The 19111-nt window shown below is 45.7% G+C and overlaps 3 protein-coding genes across 3 annotated transcripts in view; all 3 read left to right on the top strand.

Annotated features, from left to right (window-relative positions):
* Positions 1-19111, top strand: part of LOC126568310 (apyrase-like) — a gene marked incomplete at its 5' end in the record, with an annotated part of 350971 nt that overhangs the window by 18586 nt on the left and 313274 nt on the right. The gene's annotated exons all lie outside the window — the stretch shown is intronic.
* The window catches only part of LOC126568397 (probable DNA-directed RNA polymerase III subunit RPC6), a 100829-nt gene that overhangs the window by 4119 nt on the left and 77599 nt on the right, over positions 1-19111 (top strand). The gene's annotated exons all lie outside the window — the stretch shown is intronic.
* LOC126568694 (ufm1-specific protease 2) lies at positions 207-2180 on the top strand. Its single transcript, XM_050225211.1, has 3 exons — positions 207-245; positions 315-1518; positions 1588-2180. The coding sequence occupies exons 1-3, from the start codon at positions 207-209 to the stop codon at positions 2178-2180; spliced, it is 1836 nt and encodes a 611-aa protein (XP_050081168.1).

Here is a 19111-nt window from a genome sequence, read left to right as displayed (position 1 = left end):
ATCTTTCGAAACGTAACCGTTATTTCAAATGTTTTCCCACGTCAACCGTTATGATCACGGTGAGCAGCAACAGTGAGTTTTGGTTCAGCTGTCAAATACGTGCCGTTCCGCTGTACGTGTCACTTTCGCTGCAACGTAAACAAATCCGTGGCTGCGTGTTGTTGTTTTAGTTTTTTAGGAATTGTTTCATTAGATTTTTGTGCAAAATGATTGTAAAACTGCGAATATCGAGCCACGTGAAGCAGGTGTGATGCTAATATTGCTTCGCTTTTCTAATATAATGTTTTGTGATGGTTGTGTTTCTCCTTTTGTAGCGCATTTTCGATCCATCGTTCGCAGCGGCGAGCACAGGCGAACTATACGGTACCATCTGTGACGGAGTGCCGACGGTGATAGGATTTGCCCGGGTACATCAGGAATCAAACGAAGAATCGGAAGATTTGGTACAAAGCGTGCCAAGTGACACACCGTCCCCGATTCAGCGCAACCTGCCGAGCGGTTTGGATCTTATCGGGTGGGTAAAAACGGGCCCGTATCAAGATCCAACGAATTTCTTGCTAAAAAATGGTCCGGATGCGTTTGTCACGGATTATCCCGTCTATCTACACTACACCGGAGAACCAGAGGCAGAGCTGCAAACATTCATCTTCAAGAACAGGATGCTACAGGTGGTAGAATGTGTCCTGTTTGACGATGATTTTCTGTACCGGGAGTACTATCTGCTTCGCCTACAGTGCACCCTGACGCTGGTGTGCGAGCAGACGGAAAAATCCGTTTGTGAAAATGCATTCCGGCTGCGCAAACAGCTCGGCTCGGGCAGTGTGGCATTTACAGTACCGGCGGCTCCAGGAGTGATGTTAAGCGATTACGTCGTTACGGGCATCGATAAGGAGGAGAACGTAGAAATGTTGTACGCTATGGCAACGGCGCCAAAGCCGGAACTGGACGATGGTTTCGGTGCTGGTGGACGTGTAAAAGCAAAGAAACCGCAACTTAACGCACGACCACCCACCGGGTACCGTGTGATTGATTTTGGGCTTTTAATAAAAAAATCGAAAGACGATCTGGACGAGAAGCTACGCCGAGAGGCATGTAACGTAACGATCGATCGGCGCAACGATGACCAAACGGTGAAGGTACCGTTCCAGGTCGACTGTCTCAGCCTGGTGCACCGTACGAAGAAGCTGGACAAATGCTTCGACAACATGGTGGAAAGCGTAGACTGTTCGTTGGGACTGATCGAGGCAGCACTGCTGGAGCAGCTACGGCACCAGCAAAGGCTGTACGTGTCCAAATGCTATCACATGCTGCCCAAAGAGCTCGGCCATTTCGTAACGTGCGTGTATCCGTTGGATGGAGAGCTGAGCGAATCGGACTCATTTTTGGAACGGCAACGTGCAAACATGCACAAACAATTTTTGCTTAAAATGACCCTGCCCTACTTCCGGAAAGGAAACGCGTACCAATTTCAACCAGGGAAACGGTTAATCAACCCGCATGAAACGCTCACCGCGCCGCGTAAGTTAAAGCGTGTGTTTTAATTTTTTAAATTCCTCTCTTCATAGAGCGTTTTTTACCTAATTGCAGATCCCGACGGTAGAACGGCTCTGGTGTCCGGTGTCTACACCTACCATCACTACATGCAGGATGACTTCGACGATAAGGGCTGGGGATGTGCGTACCGATCGCTTCAAACGCTCGTCTCGTGGTTCAATCTGCAAGGTTACGGTACCGGCAAAATCCCCACACACAACGACATACAATCGTGTCTGGTCCGGCTCGGTGATAAGCAACGACCGTTTATCGGTTCACGCCAGTGGATCGGTTCGACGGAGGTTTCCATCTGTTTGAACGATATGCTCGGTATCGATTCGCGCATCATGTTTGTAACGCACGGTAGTGAGCTAGCGTCGCGCGGTATGGAACTGTTGCAACATTTCCAGCAGGAAGGCACACCGATCATGATCGGTGGCGGTGTACTTGCCCACACCATTATCGGTGTGTCGATGAATGCTGAGCTGGGCGAGACGAAATTTCTTATCCTTGATCCACACTACACCGGGGTGGATGAGTTGGGCCCAGTACTTGGAAAGGGGTGGTGCGGTTGGAAGGGGGGAGACTTTTGGGACAAAACCGCACACTATAATCTGTGCATGCCGATACGTCCGAAGCGGTTGTAATGAGGGAAAGGTTGACGGTTTGCGATAGAAAATTTTTGAATGATTGTGTTATTTTGTATTTTGTTATTGCTTAAACAACTTTCCTGTTTGTGGTAAATGCACTTTGTACGATATCTACATTAATGTCCTCCGATTGACTGCGAAAGATATTCATAATAAAGTATGGTAAATTTCATAAAATGTTTTTACACGAACACGTGGGTGTGGTTTTATAAATGGTTTTGTTTACTTAAACTATATTACATTGATTTAATTAATACATCATAAACCGTAGGTCGGTTCGGTCCCTCTAACGTCTGGAGTGGCCTCATTGTTTAAGCTCAGAAAGATGCTGGTCAGGAACTAGTTGGGCACGAGTCCATAAAGGAGGACGGAAAGCTCTTCGGCTGGATTCGTTGAGCCTGAGGGAGATAGGATGCAGCCATGGATGATAATGAAGCTCTGGATTTAGATGTCATCACGTTGTGCTCAGCAGGCCTGTGCTGGTCAAGAAGAAGATATAAACTCAGTAAACCTTTATAGGATCTAGCAGATCCTTACATCAAAAAGAAATTTGACATAGGAGGTGACCTCCACACAATAGGAGGTCACGTCAGCCTCACTAGACTTGTTGATACCATGTAGTTGGATAGTCAGTTCTACCTGCGGGGGAACAGTCCGGATGGGATTTGGACCCCGGACCTGCCGTGTGAAGACTGGCACTGCTGTTGGCCCATCACTACTAGGATATAAGAACGATTGGTCCAAATAAATTGTATATTCTACAATCCTGGATTAATGTAATAATGGTTTCATCACCATCGACAATTTTTTTTTCAAAGCTTGTCTTGTCCCAGCACGTTTTACAATTTCTCCGACACGACATGCTCGATCGACACAACTATTCGTATGTGATTTAAAGATTTAAAAAAGGTGAAGGGAAACTCGTTCAAATGCAACTGTTAGTAAACAACTCGTAATGTGTCCATCCGTTACAAGCACAAGGCAAAACCCGTTTACTTTACGTTACAAAACACACAAAAATCGCCACGTGCGTGCTAGTGAATGGCGCTAAGAATTGCGCAATACGCGTAATAGAACTCGTTAAAAAGTTTTTACAATAAATAGAATTTAAAAGTTTTTTTGCATCATATAAGCATAACTAGAATTTTGGTAACAAACCACAAATCGTCTGGTGTGGGAAATTATTATGATCCTTCTCTTCAATATAAAAAATCGAGACTGTTGGTTTCAACAGGGGACGATTTTTTTTTGTGACTTGCGTATATGCACAGACTGATTAGCTTGGGTGTCATTTAACCCTGACGATTGGACAGAGGAAGCAAAGTTGCAAGCAGCATTCCGTCAGGTCACGTCCACACTATCGACCTCATACGTACGAAGCGAAGTTGTTTGGCCTGAAAACAAACTGAAAACCACCAGGAGGGGTCATGAAACATTGGACCTCTCCGGTACGGCGACAGTGCGAAGTACATGAAGATTTCAACCATTGGTACCGGTGGTCATATCTCAAGCACGGCCCCACCGAACGGGTGGCCGTATGCATTGCGTGAAAATTTGCAGCTTTAAAACCCGTACAGTCAACTACCCTATCCGGTTGTGTTAGTTTGGTGAGACAGTGTCCGCATGATAAGCGAAAGACGCTTCAACATGAATCGCCCATACGCGTTTATCAGGCACGGATTTCGAGATCGCGGATAGGCGTCCTTGGCAGGTGGGTTATATAAGATGGCTACAGTGCATCCGACCTGAGTACAGAGTGTGTCTAGTAGCGGTGGTGTGCAGTAGTAGTTTTTCGGAACTAAGAATAGGCACCCGCAGGTAGAGTCGCTGGTGGCCTGAAGAATTTCGTGAAGATCGTGTGTATAACAGTGTGCAATAGCGATCAAGTAGCATCAAGATGGTGTGGTGTATAGTTAAGGATCACATTGGGTGGTGGTTGGTGGCAATAATAGTGGCACAATGCGTCCTCGAGTCCTGTGAAGCTAAAAAGTGTGGTGTGATATGTCGCGTGCGCGATCCACTGACGATCGGTAATAGCCACATGCTGAAGGAGTGTTTGTACGAGGTATATCCAGTCGAGAGCACACAGAACACAGATGGAAGAGGGTTCAGCATGCACACGGTCGATGATCGTCGTAATCGATTGTTCTCGCTGTACGGTGGTCCGAGCTCTTGCGAGTACTTCGGTACGATGATTCAGACGGCTAAGGGACGTGACACACTGGTAGAGACGATCCGTCACCAGTTGCAGAAGAGTGGATTCAAGGGATTGGATCTACAGTGTGATCCTGTACAGGCCCGAGTCACACAGCAGGTGTATGGTGAGTTCATGCAGAAGTTGCGTAGCTATTTGGGCAACACCTACGTGATCATGGTGACGTTGAGTAACTGCCAGCTGGAATCGGGACTTGTGAAGACGCTCAACCATGTAGCCGACTTTGTTACGATCAATCATGCCGGACAGGTAAGAAGGGTTGGTTTTTAATGACGTACCAGAACAGATTGTACTACAGCAACGTTGTATATCCTTGTTCGTATGTAGCCTTCCATGTTAAACAACGCACTGATGTACGGTTTGGCAAGGCATCGTGTACTATTGGCGACCCCTTATCCAACGACAATCAGCTGCCCGCTGAACAACGACTACTCGCTAAACGAGATGTTGAGCCAGATCGAACAGCACAATCTGTTCGGAGCAGTCGTCCAACTGGATCGTGATGATGTCAATAATATATGTGGCGAAGGACCCTTCCCACTGTTCCGCAAGGTGTTGGATCGTCTATGCTCAAATGCCGAATGCAACTTTAGCGGGTTCGTACGTGATACGCGCGATTGTGGCCAGTACTATAGCTGTGATAATGGATTGTAAGTACATGATCGTAATCTGTAATGTTCGGTTAATGTTAAACTTGTTCCACCGATAGCAAAACCACACACCATTGCCCAGTCGGACACTCGTTCGATCTGTGTCAAAGCAAATGTCAGCCAATCCTGCAGGTGCACTGTAACAGTACCACGTGTGTCTTAACTGGAAACTTGCCCAATGGTTTGACGCCCATACGGTACCCGATTCCTTTCCCGAACCCTAACCCGAACTGTTCGACCGGAGGTGGTGATAACAACGGTGGTGGCGGTGACAACGGTGGTGGCAATAATGGCGGTGGTGGCAATAATCAAACCTGTTGCTGCGATGCGATACGGAATATAACAGGGTTCCTTAACGCTACCCGTGAATTCTCGCAGTTTGTTCAATTGATTAAGGACCTCGGATTGGACGATACGGTCGGCGTGATACGTCAGGCAATTCCGGAAATTATCGCGTTGCTTGGTAATATTGTCGGCCCTGTAAATGTACTGCTGGGTACACTGTTGAACGGACAGCAAATGATGAACAACACACTGGCTGGCATGGCCGGTATGGCCGGTCAATCCGATTTGATCAGTCAATTGCTTGCAGTCATTACAAATCTGCTTAATACTTTAGTCGGTGGTGTATCAGTTGGAGGAACGGCATCCGGTGGGGCGGCGCCCGCCGGAGCGATGCCCGTTGCATTGCCCACTGGAGCGATGCCCGCTGCAGTACCAGGGGCCGGGGGAGCAGTTAGCGGTATCACTGGCTTATTGGGGCGATAGTTTTCCGCTACAATCTATAAAGTTAAATAAACAAATGGATGAAAATTTATCAGTTTATGTTTGAAGAATCGGTTCAATCGTATGACAAGAGGATGCCATGCTTGGACTGGTGATCATACAAGGTATGATAGAATTAAGGATATAATTGATGACATAGTGAGTGGGTTTCACAAGACGATCAATTAGCAGAACTAATTATTCAGTTACTATAAGGATTATTTACCAAAGAAATGAGATGATGTGGACCAAAACTTCGTAACAGAATAACAAAAAAAAAAAACAGGTTGAATGAATATAAAAAGTATCGAATAAAAAATGTAAACCAATTGACGCGTGTGTATGACTTTCAACAATGCAATTTATGTATTCCTAAATTTCTCTCAGGGTTTGTTGCTGGCGAGAACATACCGAATGCAAGGAATGATCGTTTCCAAACTCTCGCGCCGTTTTTTGTTGTGGATCAGACGGTTATGTTTTTTCCTGAGTTCTGAGTTATGAGTTCCTACCAGTGGATTTGTGTATCTGTTGGAAACGGAGCTCTAAGGTCAGACGAGTTAACCTTTTTTCCTGAACTGGCCAGTAGAAGTATTTAATAGCGACGATTTCATTTTTTCCTAATCTGAAAAAAGTACCTCCTGAAGTCTTACAGAATGCATGATCAGCTAGGTTGGTCGGTTTTGGCCCAAGTTATCATACGAAACTTTTTAAAATAAATATGAATAGTGTTCGGTTTGCGAACCATCTCTGATCTCCGAACATTCGGATAATCGATATGTTGGAAGTATCATAGAATCATCAAATTAAGTAGATGCTTGACACCCCGAACTTTTCAAGTGCCATTCAAGTACATATTGACAGAATCCAAACTATCTATGAGAAGCTGTGTGAGATTCGGACATGTAAAGCGCCTGTAAAATGTAAAGTTTTCTGTCAAAAAAACAAAGAAACTCCCCTATCATAGGTTTTTGATCGACAGTGGTTTCGATATTCTTAGTACCTATTCGATCCCAACCCTCTGTATCCTGTGTGGTAAGATCCCCCAACTTGCTTTCCATGAGACTTCATTCGTCGACGAATTTCAAAACTTGGAGGGACCGGTGGATCCGTGGTTGAGGTGACACCGTTGCCGGTCTTCACACAGCAGGATCGAGGTTCAAATCCCATCCAGAATCCTCCGTAGTGAGGACTGACTATCCTCACTACGTGGTGGTGTATTAATCCATTCCATGGCCACCGCAACGACCTACTAAGTCGTTAATCCAAGAAGTAAACGAAGAAAAACTTAGAGAAAGAACAATTTTTTTAATTTTTTTTATTTTATTTTATTGTATAACGTTAAAGAAGCTATTGCTTTGGATTTGAATTGATCCAGAATTTGTTCAGATGTGACTTCAATGTCAATCGCCTTATGGCTGGTAACGTTGCGATAATTTAATTCTTCTTCTTCTTCTTCTTCTTCTTGGCTTAACGACCTCTAAGGTCATGCCGGCCATTGAAATGGCTTCCTAGACTGCCGATACCACGAAGTTGGTTAGTCCGACCTCACTACGGGGGGACGGTCCGGATGGGATTTGAACCCCGGTCCTGCGGTTTGAATACCGGCCCCGCTGTCGCTTACACCACCGTGCCGCCCTCAATTTAATAATTTCAATCATCAGAGGGTTTCTAGCACCTATTTTCCATTTTTGCACTACAACTTTGGAAGATCTTGCCCAGACTACAACTGTCTGGATGGATTTGGGTACCTTTCAATGGCGTTTAGTATTTATGAAAAAGAACAGTGCCGGTATTGCCAAAAAATACTACACAAGATATTATACTACTAGATCCACAATATATTCTGTTAGATCTTAAGAAGGGTTCAATACACCGAGCCCTGTATAAAGTTGAGTTATTACAGCTTCGTCATGTGTCACAGCATGCCGGAAACAGATGGTTTTTTATTTCCATTTGAAGTTTACTAACAGACCAACGGACAAAGGTAACGAAAAACACAAAGAGCATAGAATGTCCGGACTGAAAGACCAGGTTCATCGGTCACGTCTCCGCTAACGAGATAGTGCGTTGCAAGAGACAGGTTAATGTAGAGGTGGGAAATCAGAAAATTCAAATATTTTCGCCTCTCGCTCACATTCGATAGCTTGGGTAGGGAAACGGCCAGTGTTTTGAACCTCTGCGTTGAAGTACGTTTCTGCACAAACACGCTGGAATGGCTCTTGGTGGTGGTTCTTCAGTTTTCAACTTCCAGCTGCTTATCTCAAATATGCCCCCAAGCAAGTAGCGCATTGCGTGAAAATTTGCAGCTTTTTGTCAGGGTGGCAAACGGGCCAGTGATAAGAGCAAGACGCTTCAACACGAATCGCTCGAGCACGTTTATCAGGCACGGATTTCGAGATCGCGGATAGGCGTCCTTGGCAGGTGGGTTATATAAGATGGTCACGGTGCGTTAAACAATTGGTTAAAGCGCGTTCAGTAGCGGTGGTGTGCAGTAGTAGTTTTTCGGAACTAAGAATAGGCACCCGCAGGTAGAGTCGCTGGTGGCCTGAAGAATTTCGTGAAGATCGTGTGTATAACAGTGTGCAATAGCGATCAAGTAGCATCAAGATGGTGTGGTGTATAGTTAAGGATCACATTGGGTGGTGGTTGGTGGCAATAATAGTGGCACAATGCGTCCTCGAGTCCTGTGAGGCTAAAAAGTGTGGTGTGATATGTCGCGTGCGCGATCCACTGACGATCGGTAATAGCCACATGCTGAAGGAGTGTTTGTACGAGGTATATCCGGTCGAGAGCACACAGAACACAGATGGAAGAGGGTTCAGTATGCACACGGCCGATGATCGTCGTAATCGATTGTTCTCGCTGTACGGTGGTCCGAGCTCTTGCGAGTACTTTGGTACGATGATTCAGACGGCTAAGGGACGTGACACACTGGTAGAGACGATCCGTCACCAGTTGCAGAAGAGTGGATTCAAGGGATTGGATCTACAGTGTGATCCTGTACAGGCCCGAGTCACACAGCAGGTGTATGGTGAGTTCATGCAGAAGTTGCGTAGCTATTTGGGCAACACGTACGTGATCATGGTGACGTTGAGTACCTGCCAGCTGGAATCGGGACTTGTGAAGACGCTCAACCATGTAGCCGACTTTGTCACGATCAATCATGCCGGACAGGTAAGAAGGGTTGGTTTTTGATGACGTACCAGAACAGATTGTACTACAGCAACGTTGTATATCCTTGTTCGTATGTAGCCTTCCATGTTAAACAACGCACTGATGTACGGTTTAGCAAGGCATCGTGTACTATTGGCGACCCCTTATCCAACGACAATCAGCTGCCCGCTGAACAACGACTACTCACTGAACGAGATGTTGAGCCAGATCGAACAGCACAATCTGTTCGGAGCAGTCGTTCAACTGGATCGTGATGATGTCAATAATATATGTGGCGAAGGACCCTTCCCACTGTTCCGCAAGGTGTTGGATCGTCTTTGCTCAAATGCCGAATGCAACTTTAGCGGGTTCGTACGTGATACGCGAGACTGTTCTCAGTACTATAGCTGTGATAATGGATTGTAAGTACATGATCGTGATCGTAGTCTACAGTGTTCTTAATGGCATGAGACTAATCGACCGCTTTGTTGATTCCTTTTTTGTAGCAAAACAACACATCATTGCCCCGTAGGACACTCATTCGATCTATGCAAGAGTAGCTGTGAGCCAATCCTGCAGGTTGACTGCAACAGGACAACTTGCTCAGTGAGCGGTGGTCTGCCAAATGGATTCGTACCGATCCCTTACCCCGTTCCGTTTCCGATCGCAAATCTCAACTGTTCAATCTTCGACAACGGCGGCGGTGGCGGCAACAATGGCGGTGGTGGCAATAATGGCGGCAGTGGTGGCAATAACAATGAAACCGCCGATTGCTGCTGCGCCGTGCTGCGAAACATATCGCTCATTCTAACCGGTAGTGATGATTTATCGCAGTTGGAAAAATTACTGATAGATCTTAAGCTGGATGATACGTTTAAGGAGATACGCACGGCGTTGAAGGACATTACGCCACTGCTCAGGAATTTTTTAAACACGCTTAACAACCTACTGTCCCAGCTGCTGAACGGACAGCAAATGATGAACAACACGATGGGCGAAATGAACCAAATGGGAGAAAAGACCAATTTAATCAGTCAATTGCTAGCATTCATTACGAACCTTTTAAACAATGTGCTGGGCTCGTTGGGTGGTGGCGGTGGGGGTGCTATTGGTGGGGGATTGAATTTGCCAGTCCTTGGAGGACTTCTTGGGGGCAATTTGGCCGGTTCCGGCGCAATTAGTGGCATGTTGTCAGGTGGTCTGGGAGGATAAGGGTAGGATGGGACAACCAACCAAAGTAGTTTTTAGCAACTCAACTCAAAAGGGCCATCACTGCAACACACCACGCTGACTGTGTCTATGACTTCCGCTCTAAAGCTTCTCTGTTAAATAAAGTTCTTTGACACTATATCTTCCGTTTCCCTATTTTACTGTCTCTATTTTTATGCCTGATTTTCTACGCCTTTTTTTAAACTGTCTTCACTGCACCCCGTGCTATTTACGATCGTGCAAGATCGTGCGTGTAAGTATGCTTCATTATCATTAATAATTGTTTGCACCTTTGTTTTCCAATTGTTAGGATTGTTGGTTGATCGAGTGACCGCTCCAGCTGTTTGTACGGTGGCTCCCGTTGTACCCGCCACAATAGTACCCGTAACTGCAGCACCACCGCCACCGGTCTGCTGTCCATGTAGCTGCAGTCCTTCACAACAAACCGATGGTACCGTGTCGATGCTGCTGCAACTAATCAGTCAGCTACTACTAGGTGTTATCGGTAGGTGAAAGCTTTATTGGTCTGCCTTTCGCATTCTTTTAATCTACTTTAATCGCATTACATTCAAACCTCTGATCACCTTCTGAAGGTAACAGCAACAATACACCGAGCACTACCGTTTCACCACTCTGTACATTAACAAATCCTTTGACGTCGAACAGTATACAGATACTATTAGGACAGTTACAAAACAACGGTGTAGTACCGGAGCTACTAAGTGTGGTCAGCCAAGCATTGGTTGGACTGTTAGGTATGGTTAAATGATGCTTCATTACTTTGCACAATTCTCAACTATGAACCGTTTACTTCTCTGCATCCTCTTCATACAAAAGGTGGTCAATCACTGCCGATCGGAGGTACTGTACCAACCGTTACGTTGCCTCCAATTACAAATACCTTGCTAGCCCAACTACAAAACACTGGCGTTGTGCCAAGGCTTCTGGAAGTTGTAAGTCAAGCGGCACAGGGTCTTTTAGGTACGTTTGGCAAATATCTACATAATTGCCCATTTCGGTGGTACTGAGCTTTATGCATTGTTGTAAACAGGTGGAGGAAGCGGCACATTGTTGCAAGGACTTCCTGGGACGAATCTACTGCTTAATCAGAATAACAATGGTGTGCTGCCTGGTCTACTGCAAGTGGTTAGCCAAGCGGCGCAAGGGTTGTTGGGTAGGTTTGGACGTGGAATGGAACTGAAAAGCAATATTTTTACTGACGCTTTCATCTTCAACAGGTGGAACAGGAAGTGGAGGACTTTCACTTCCACTAGGCTTGAATAGTGTGACCGGCGGATTAACTGGTGGTGTGGTTCCTGATCTGCTTCAGGTCGTTAGTCAAGCCGTGCAGGGATTGCTAGGTATGTAATGGAAGATGTTCCACGAGAAGAAAGTTACCTTACAAAACAAAACCCTTCTTCTACCCAAAAAGGAGGCTCCACCTCTTCGTTAGGTGTTGGAACAGGTCAAATCTGTGGAGTTCAACCAAACACCGGTGCAGTGCAGCAGTTGGTTGTTCTCGTGATCTATATTCTGCAAAATCTGTTTGGTATGTTACACCTAAAAAGCTTATGTTCCAAAATTATTGATTTCTTTGCTTTGGTCTCATTCCCTTGCCACAAAAGGTTCATTGGGTTCTGTCTGTCCTATAACTTTACCACCAGTAACGCTACCACCGATACTAACCTTGCCAACCGTTACCATCCCTCCAATAACTCTTCCACCTATCGTAACCTTGCCCCCAATTACACTACCAAACGTTCCGGCAAGTTGTCCCTCGATCACGGACCAAATCTGCCTATCGGTACAGACCAACCTTGGTCTGGTAAATCAGCTGCTCTTGACCGTTGGAAGTGTGTTGCAGAATTTGCTCGGTAGGTTAAAAAATGTTCCGTATATGGCGCGCGTTTGTTTGGAACTGTCTCACCTAACTAAACAAACAATTTTGTGTTTCATAAACAAAAAAAAAAAAGGAATCTTACCTTCTGGTGTGATACCCGCTGTGCCGTGCGTTACACTCCCGGTTACGTTACCGCCTGTAACGCTGCCTACTGTAACCTTGCCCGTTACGGTAACATTACCTGCCGTAACGTTACCTACCGTGACTATTCCGAGTGTAACTTTACCACCACTAACGTTGCCAACGCTCCCGGCAGTGACACTGCCCGGTGTAACTCTTCCCGCCCTCGGTGGTCCGTTGGTGTCCGTTTCGCTTCAAGCCAATCTGGAGCTGCTGAATGGTATACTGCCAGCACTTCTTACCTTACTGCCGTTACTGCTTGGTAGGTGTTACACGATGTGCAATTTTTTGTTTTACCATTGCCCTAGGCAAGCTCTAGTACGTTTACTAATGTGTTGCTATGTTTCTTTTGTTTGCATTTTCCAATCAATGCAGCACTGCTCCCGACGCTTTTGAGTGCATTGCCGTTGCTAGGCTTGCCAGCCAGCCTGGTAAACACCGTGTCGGATCTGCTGTCTAATCTGGGCGTACTTGACGGTGTACTGCCGGTGGTACAGAACTTGATACAAACGCTCCTACCAGCCCTGGGAACACTACCGGGCATTCTACCCTCCCTGCCAGTGTCGCTTCCTTCCCTTCTGCCTGATGCGGCCAATGTTATGGTTGATCTTCAGGCAAGCTTGAACGGTTTGGATGGTGTATTGCAGACGGTTACGGGTTTGCTGCAAAGTTTGCTCGGTAGGTGTACGATCACGTGCATATATTTCTTATAGAACTTTGTTTTATCATCTATTTCATGTCCTCCTTCACTGCACATATACTAATAACTTAAATATAATGCTATTGTGTTGCAATGCGCTCCGTATCTTACGATTAACAATCAAATTTTCTTTCTTTTTTATATTGCTTTAGGCGCACTGCCTGGTGCTACGTTACCACCCGTTACGTTGCCAACACTCCCCGTTACACTTCCACCGATTACTATTCCAACACTTCCCGTTACACTGCCACCGGTTACTATTCCAACACTTCCCGTTACACTTCCGCCGGTAACGGTTCCAACTCTTCCCGTTACGCTTCCACCGGTAACGGTTCCAATGATACCTTTAGGTTTATAATAAAAAAATCAAATAAAAATAAAGATTTCTTTTACACAAAGAGTACAAGAAAGTGTATTTTCTTATTTTTACATAGCAAAGTATACAGTACCTTGTATTATACTTTACAGCACTCATGAAGCTCATTTGTATGCATGCTTAAACCACTAACGAATTGGTACAAAAAAAAACTCACAACCAGAAGCTACTAGAACGTGATATTTGTGCGAAATGGGACGAAAAACATACAATTAATTCGTTTAATTGATTATATGGCCTCTCCATCGTCCCAATCGTTTTGGGAGCTTTCTTATGGCAATATCGATACTTTTCCTTTTGTCTATCGCGCAGGCCACCGGATAAGATTGTGCTTAAATATTCATGAAACGATTCCATTTCATTAAGAACAATGTAAAAAGGATAAACGGCATAAACGGTTGCGCATTGATTACGCACGCACGGAGGACAAAGCATGTGGCGAAATTATAAAAGATAGAATCGAATGAAGCTTGCAAGACGACTGGTCTTAAAGGGAAAGGAGAGTATAAAAGCAACAAAGGAAGAGTAACATTCCGTTCCATGTTAAGCTAACTGCCCGCATCGGAACCACCGGTAAGATTTATGAGCATTAGCTCCGAGCATTAGGGTGGCGATCCGTTCTGAAACGTCCGAGGGATTCCATTGACACTTGACGTCTGTGGGAAGGAAAGTCGTTTTGCTAGTGCTGTCATGCAAGAGACGCTGGAATCTGTGGGAACTGTGTTTTGCCTTGACCGAATTGACCGAGTGTGGTTTCTTGTGGCTGAACTCTGGGCAAGTAGAATAACGCCAGCCGAATGTTTATTAGATTTCTAAATCACATAACGTCAGACAATCTCAATCACAGCAGTCAACCGTTTGACTAGGGCAAATGTGTCTCGGAGTTTCAGAGCATGCGACCGAGCGATAGGCACTTGCACAGCCAACGATAAGAAGCTATAAGTTTCGGTGCCTCTCGCTTCTGCCCCTCGGCACGTGGCCACCCGGCCGATGATGGATTGATGAGTGAAAGCAAGTGGATTTATATCGTGCCGTGCTTATCCGTACGCTACACTTGAATGTGCTTGGATGGAGTGATACGAGCAATCGATGCATCGCAGATGAGTGTATGGAACGTGTTCTTCAGGATCAGCGTATGTAGGTGATGTAGAAGCTCTTGAGGGCGGGTGATGGCTCGGTTGGCAATATAAAAGAAAGCACCGCTGGATTTGCTTCAACCACGGACCAGAATATCGATACAGCTTGCAGGCGACAATGGGTCTGGGTAAGATGATGGTGCTGGTGCAGCTATTGGTTGCATGCGGCGCTGTGGCAGGTTGGGATATTATCTGCCAGATTCAACTGCAACTACCTATCGCAAGTGGATTACTGAAAAAACTTAGTTCGTGTAATATGTATGTGGTGAATAGCGTTACATTTGATATAGACAAATCGACTGTCCTAACGCGTGAAGGTAAGAAATCTTTTCCTAATATAAACATATGAAGAAGCCGCTTAGGCTTGTGTCTTTTTTTTTTACTTCAAGAACTCTCCCGAATAGACACCATCAAGCGGTGTAACGCTTCGGCAGATGTACTACTGACGATAGTGCTTCCCTTCAACGTCACAACCCTATCGGTCCACCAACCACTAAGCGAACGAATTAACATTGTACTGCGTGACAACTTACTGGATGGTGTAGATCTCGATTTTGACATCGCACTGCTCGACTATTATGAGCAGCTTCGATATGGTCAATTTTTGCGCAGATTACGCTCAACTCTAAGCGACAAGTACACGATTAGTACCACCATAGGCTGCCATAGTATGGGAAGTTCGAAGGCGCTGCTAAAATCATTCAACGATCACCTGGACCTGATCAGTGTTGTCGGTGTGAACATGTTGGAAGATGAGCTAGTGGATCGTAGAATCGAGGAAGAGTTTATGTTGCGTGAATATGAAACCGAGTTCATTGACCGGCTGTTGAGCGATGGATTGCGTCCGGAGAAGATCGTACTGAGTGTACTGACGGTGGGCATAGTGTTTAATCCGAGCAATTATCGCGTAACAAGATCACTTCAGCACAGCCAAGTCGGTGTACTCTCTTATGGACAAGTGTGTGAGCTTTTACAAGAAAAGGAAGCAAAGTGTGGTACTGGCAAACGTCCCACGTGCTCTTTATTCGCCGGAAAGGGTGCAGTCGTGTACGATAGTGATGAAACGGTACAGAAACGTGTCGAACAGGCCGAACGGCTTGGTGTGAGGGGACTCTTGATACTGCCGAATTATGATGATTTGGAAGATGTGTGTAAGGGAGGAGCTTTTCCATTGTTTCGAGCCTTAATCGAGGCTATAGCGGCTATCGAGATCGTGAGAGATGATTTACTTTGCGACACAAAGCATCGGTACGGCGGTACTGATGACCGTGCTGTATACTACACGTATTATAAAGGAAGGTGAGATAAGCTTTTAGACGGCACATTATGTGTTGATAATGTAACTTGTAATTTTATTTCCCAGATTTCAACAAAATCGCTGCGATGTTGGAACTTATTTCAATGAGCAACTTCAACTATGTACTGGCGATGAGTACCCGCAGCTAGTACGCATGGGCAAGGAACGTGTCTCCACAACTACTAGAGAACCCTCGGGATATTCATCAACACAAATGACTTCAGCAAGTACGGCGTCTTCGACGCCAAACTCTGAAGTTACGGAGACAACTGCAACACTCCCAGCCTTACAACAATCATTTCAATCTGCAATGCAAACACTCGACAGCGTTCTAGCGTACCTGGATAGTATAATTTACAAAGTATTGAGCATGGTCCAACGAATGGAAGATCTCGAGCAATCACTCAGGGACCGAACAATGCCGCCAGAATCGACCGAACCGTCAGCAGTAATTAAGTTATCCACTCAAACTGTATCCGAAGCGGATGATTATTCTGCCACTAGTGGTTTACCAGCGGAAGACACGCCAGCTGTCACCGATGGTCCACAGGAAAGCACATCTAGTAGCTCCGTTTTGGATAGTTCACTGATACCGGCCGGTTTGCCATATTTCTAGCGTGAAGATGTTAAAAATAAAGCGTATTTTTATTTAACTACACAAGCTGACAGAGTTCTTATCGAAATTTGATGTCGATGGCGAGTGGCAAAAAAAAAAAACTCTCCTTGTTTAAATATGACACGAACCGACGGGGAACAAAAACCGAAAAACTTTGACATGACACAAGCACTAGTTCAGTCGTAGTATGCCGTGGGAAACAAGTGTGGTGTGTAGTACTTCACCGTCGAAAAGAGATGGCAGTATTACCATCATCATTATCATAGTAGCAAGTAGTGTAGCTACGACGAACCTTTCGAAACATCATCACCGTACCACGGTCGGCCACAAAAGTTGGCGTTCGTGTTTGGAAAACCCCGTAAATCCTCCTGTGTGACTCTCACATCCCAGCCCTGAACCGCATCACGGTCACGGGCAAACAATGTTTGACTGTTTTTGTCTTTGGCCACCGCTGCAGGCAACCGATGCGGAGAAAAACGTGCCATTTGAAACTTTTCCCAATCAACCGGTGCTGCCACCGTTGTCGTCGGTGTTGGCAGTGGGCAGTTCGTATGCTGCCGAATTCTTGCACCAGCTGTACGTCTACCGGGTGTGGTATGCACCGTACCTACACCGGTACGCCCTGCTGATCAACGTCATGGAAACGGTTGTGTATTTTAGGCGTCGTTATTGATGACAGCTAGCAGTTTTCTTGGGGGAGAAACGGGAAGTATGGTTCCTGGTTGGTGGTCAAGCCAGGGACCGGCTGTATTTCCCCCACAAAAACCATAACCTCAACGCTGGTGTAATATCTTTTATGTTCTTTCCCTCGCTCTCTTTTTCGCTTGTAGGTGCTTTCACTGTATGCACTGCTGACACAAGCCGGCTGGGACCATCGGCTCGGATGGCGTCCGCTGGTGTACACGCCAAAGTATTTGCGAATCAATTTCGCCCTAGTCGTGTCGCTGCTAACCTTCTACTCCAATCTGGCAGCGATCGTTGGTTTGCTCGTGGTGAGTGTTGTCTGGGTTTCGGGTGAAAAATTGGATATCACACCTCACCGCACTCGGATGCTGACTCGGCGACCTATTTAAGCGATACTGTGTTTCAATCTGCCCTCCCGTATTCACGTATTTCTCCTACTCTAGCCAAACCGAACGTGGCTCCTGTGGCCGTACATTTGCCTCCATTTGGGTACGTTCGTGCTCGAGCTGCTGTATCTGGTGGGCAACAGACGGACCACCACGTTACCTACGGTGGCACACTTTCGGAAGTTTGCCCCAAATGTTTGCCATAACGAATGGTGGTCCCCATTGATGGTTTTCCTAATGGCGTTCCATCTATCGATAGTTTACCTGCACGTGAATAGCCGGAAGCTGCGATAGGAACGGTACCAGTGCACCAGAAAGCTCTCGGTTACTTTTCGAGCAGGCTAACAACCATGGAAGGAAAGGACTCGCTCCGACTTTCGCGATATTATCAGCTGATGGCTTGCTGAAAAATGGCTTGGACAATTGCGATCGGAGCAAGATTGGCAACGTGGCTTGCTTCAACGGCGAGAGATTAGCGAAGATGATTTACTTCGGGCTTATGTAGATGGTACAGCTGATATGAAAGAACGGAGGAGCTCTGTAGTAGTGAACGATTTAGCAAATTCAACCAAACCAAACCAAACACACAAAAATAGACAAAATTTTTCGTACAGAAAGGAAAGATAAAAGAGCTTATTTCCCCAAGTGGGATCTTTTTTGTGAAATTGTGTGGTTTATATTTATTTTTTGTGAAAAGTGTGGTTTATATGTGCACTTTGAATCGTTAGAGTTGTGGAGAAGGCAAATAGTAACTTTGGTAACGAGCAAGTGACTCATCATCCCCGGCTTGAGTTCAAATCTCAACTAAGAAGGCATCTTTTTCTCATGTCTTATCAAATTCGTTCAAGAGTTGCTCGCGCTACTCTCTCTCGGTTGGATCGATTAGACATATGCAAGCTATGATGACGCATACACCCGGCAAGTAGTAAAAAATAACACAAATAACAAACCAAGTTATAAAACAAACAGCAATTTCTTGGCGTCGTTCCCCTCTTACAAACATACAAAAATGACTTATTGCATGTGAAAGAGAAACCAACAACACTCTTCTGCACACATGCTTCTTTTCACGGGAAGTGAGCGTTTTGTTTATTATTGTTACCCTCGCGACACCACTCCACCGACCCCCAGACCGTCCTAATATCGGCGCACCGAGCAGGAATGTAAGCAAAACGTGGTTATGTCAACACTAGGCGCTGGTCACGTGTTGGTCCCATACTTCGTCTGGGCGATTTAGTGCTACAAAATGGCCCTCGGGGCTGAACCTTCTGGCCAGTGACAGACATTGCTGATGATTGGAAGATTGGGAGCACATGAGCGCAGTACGGAGAATTGATTTGTTACCATTCGAACATCCAGTCAGTACGCAGTCGGCCACCCCTGATAGTTCTTCTGGCGATGAAGGGAAAACCTATGCAATCATGTGCTTCAGGTTACGGTTCTCCCTTGAACCATGGTGTAATAAAGCTTTTGCTGCAATTTACCGAGGGGATAAAATTTTATTTATTCCTGCCTGTTTCTCAAGAAAACCCTACAAGCACTCACATCTCACATTCGAGTGGAACTTTCCGGATGAAATTGCAAAAACTTTGCATCGTTCAGGACACACCGCAACCCGGTGTAGAGACCCAGCGAACGGGGAAAGTTGTTTTACGTTGTGGTGAAAATTGAAATCCAATCTTGGAAACACGAACCGAGGTGGTGTGGTTCCCGGTACCCAG

This window comes from Anopheles maculipalpis, chromosome 2RL, assembly GCF_943734695.1.
Source record: "Anopheles maculipalpis chromosome 2RL, idAnoMacuDA_375_x, whole genome shotgun sequence".
Taxonomy (NCBI): Eukaryota; Metazoa; Arthropoda; class Insecta; order Diptera; family Culicidae; genus Anopheles; species Anopheles maculipalpis.
This window is presented reverse-complemented; position numbering and strand designations above follow the sequence as displayed.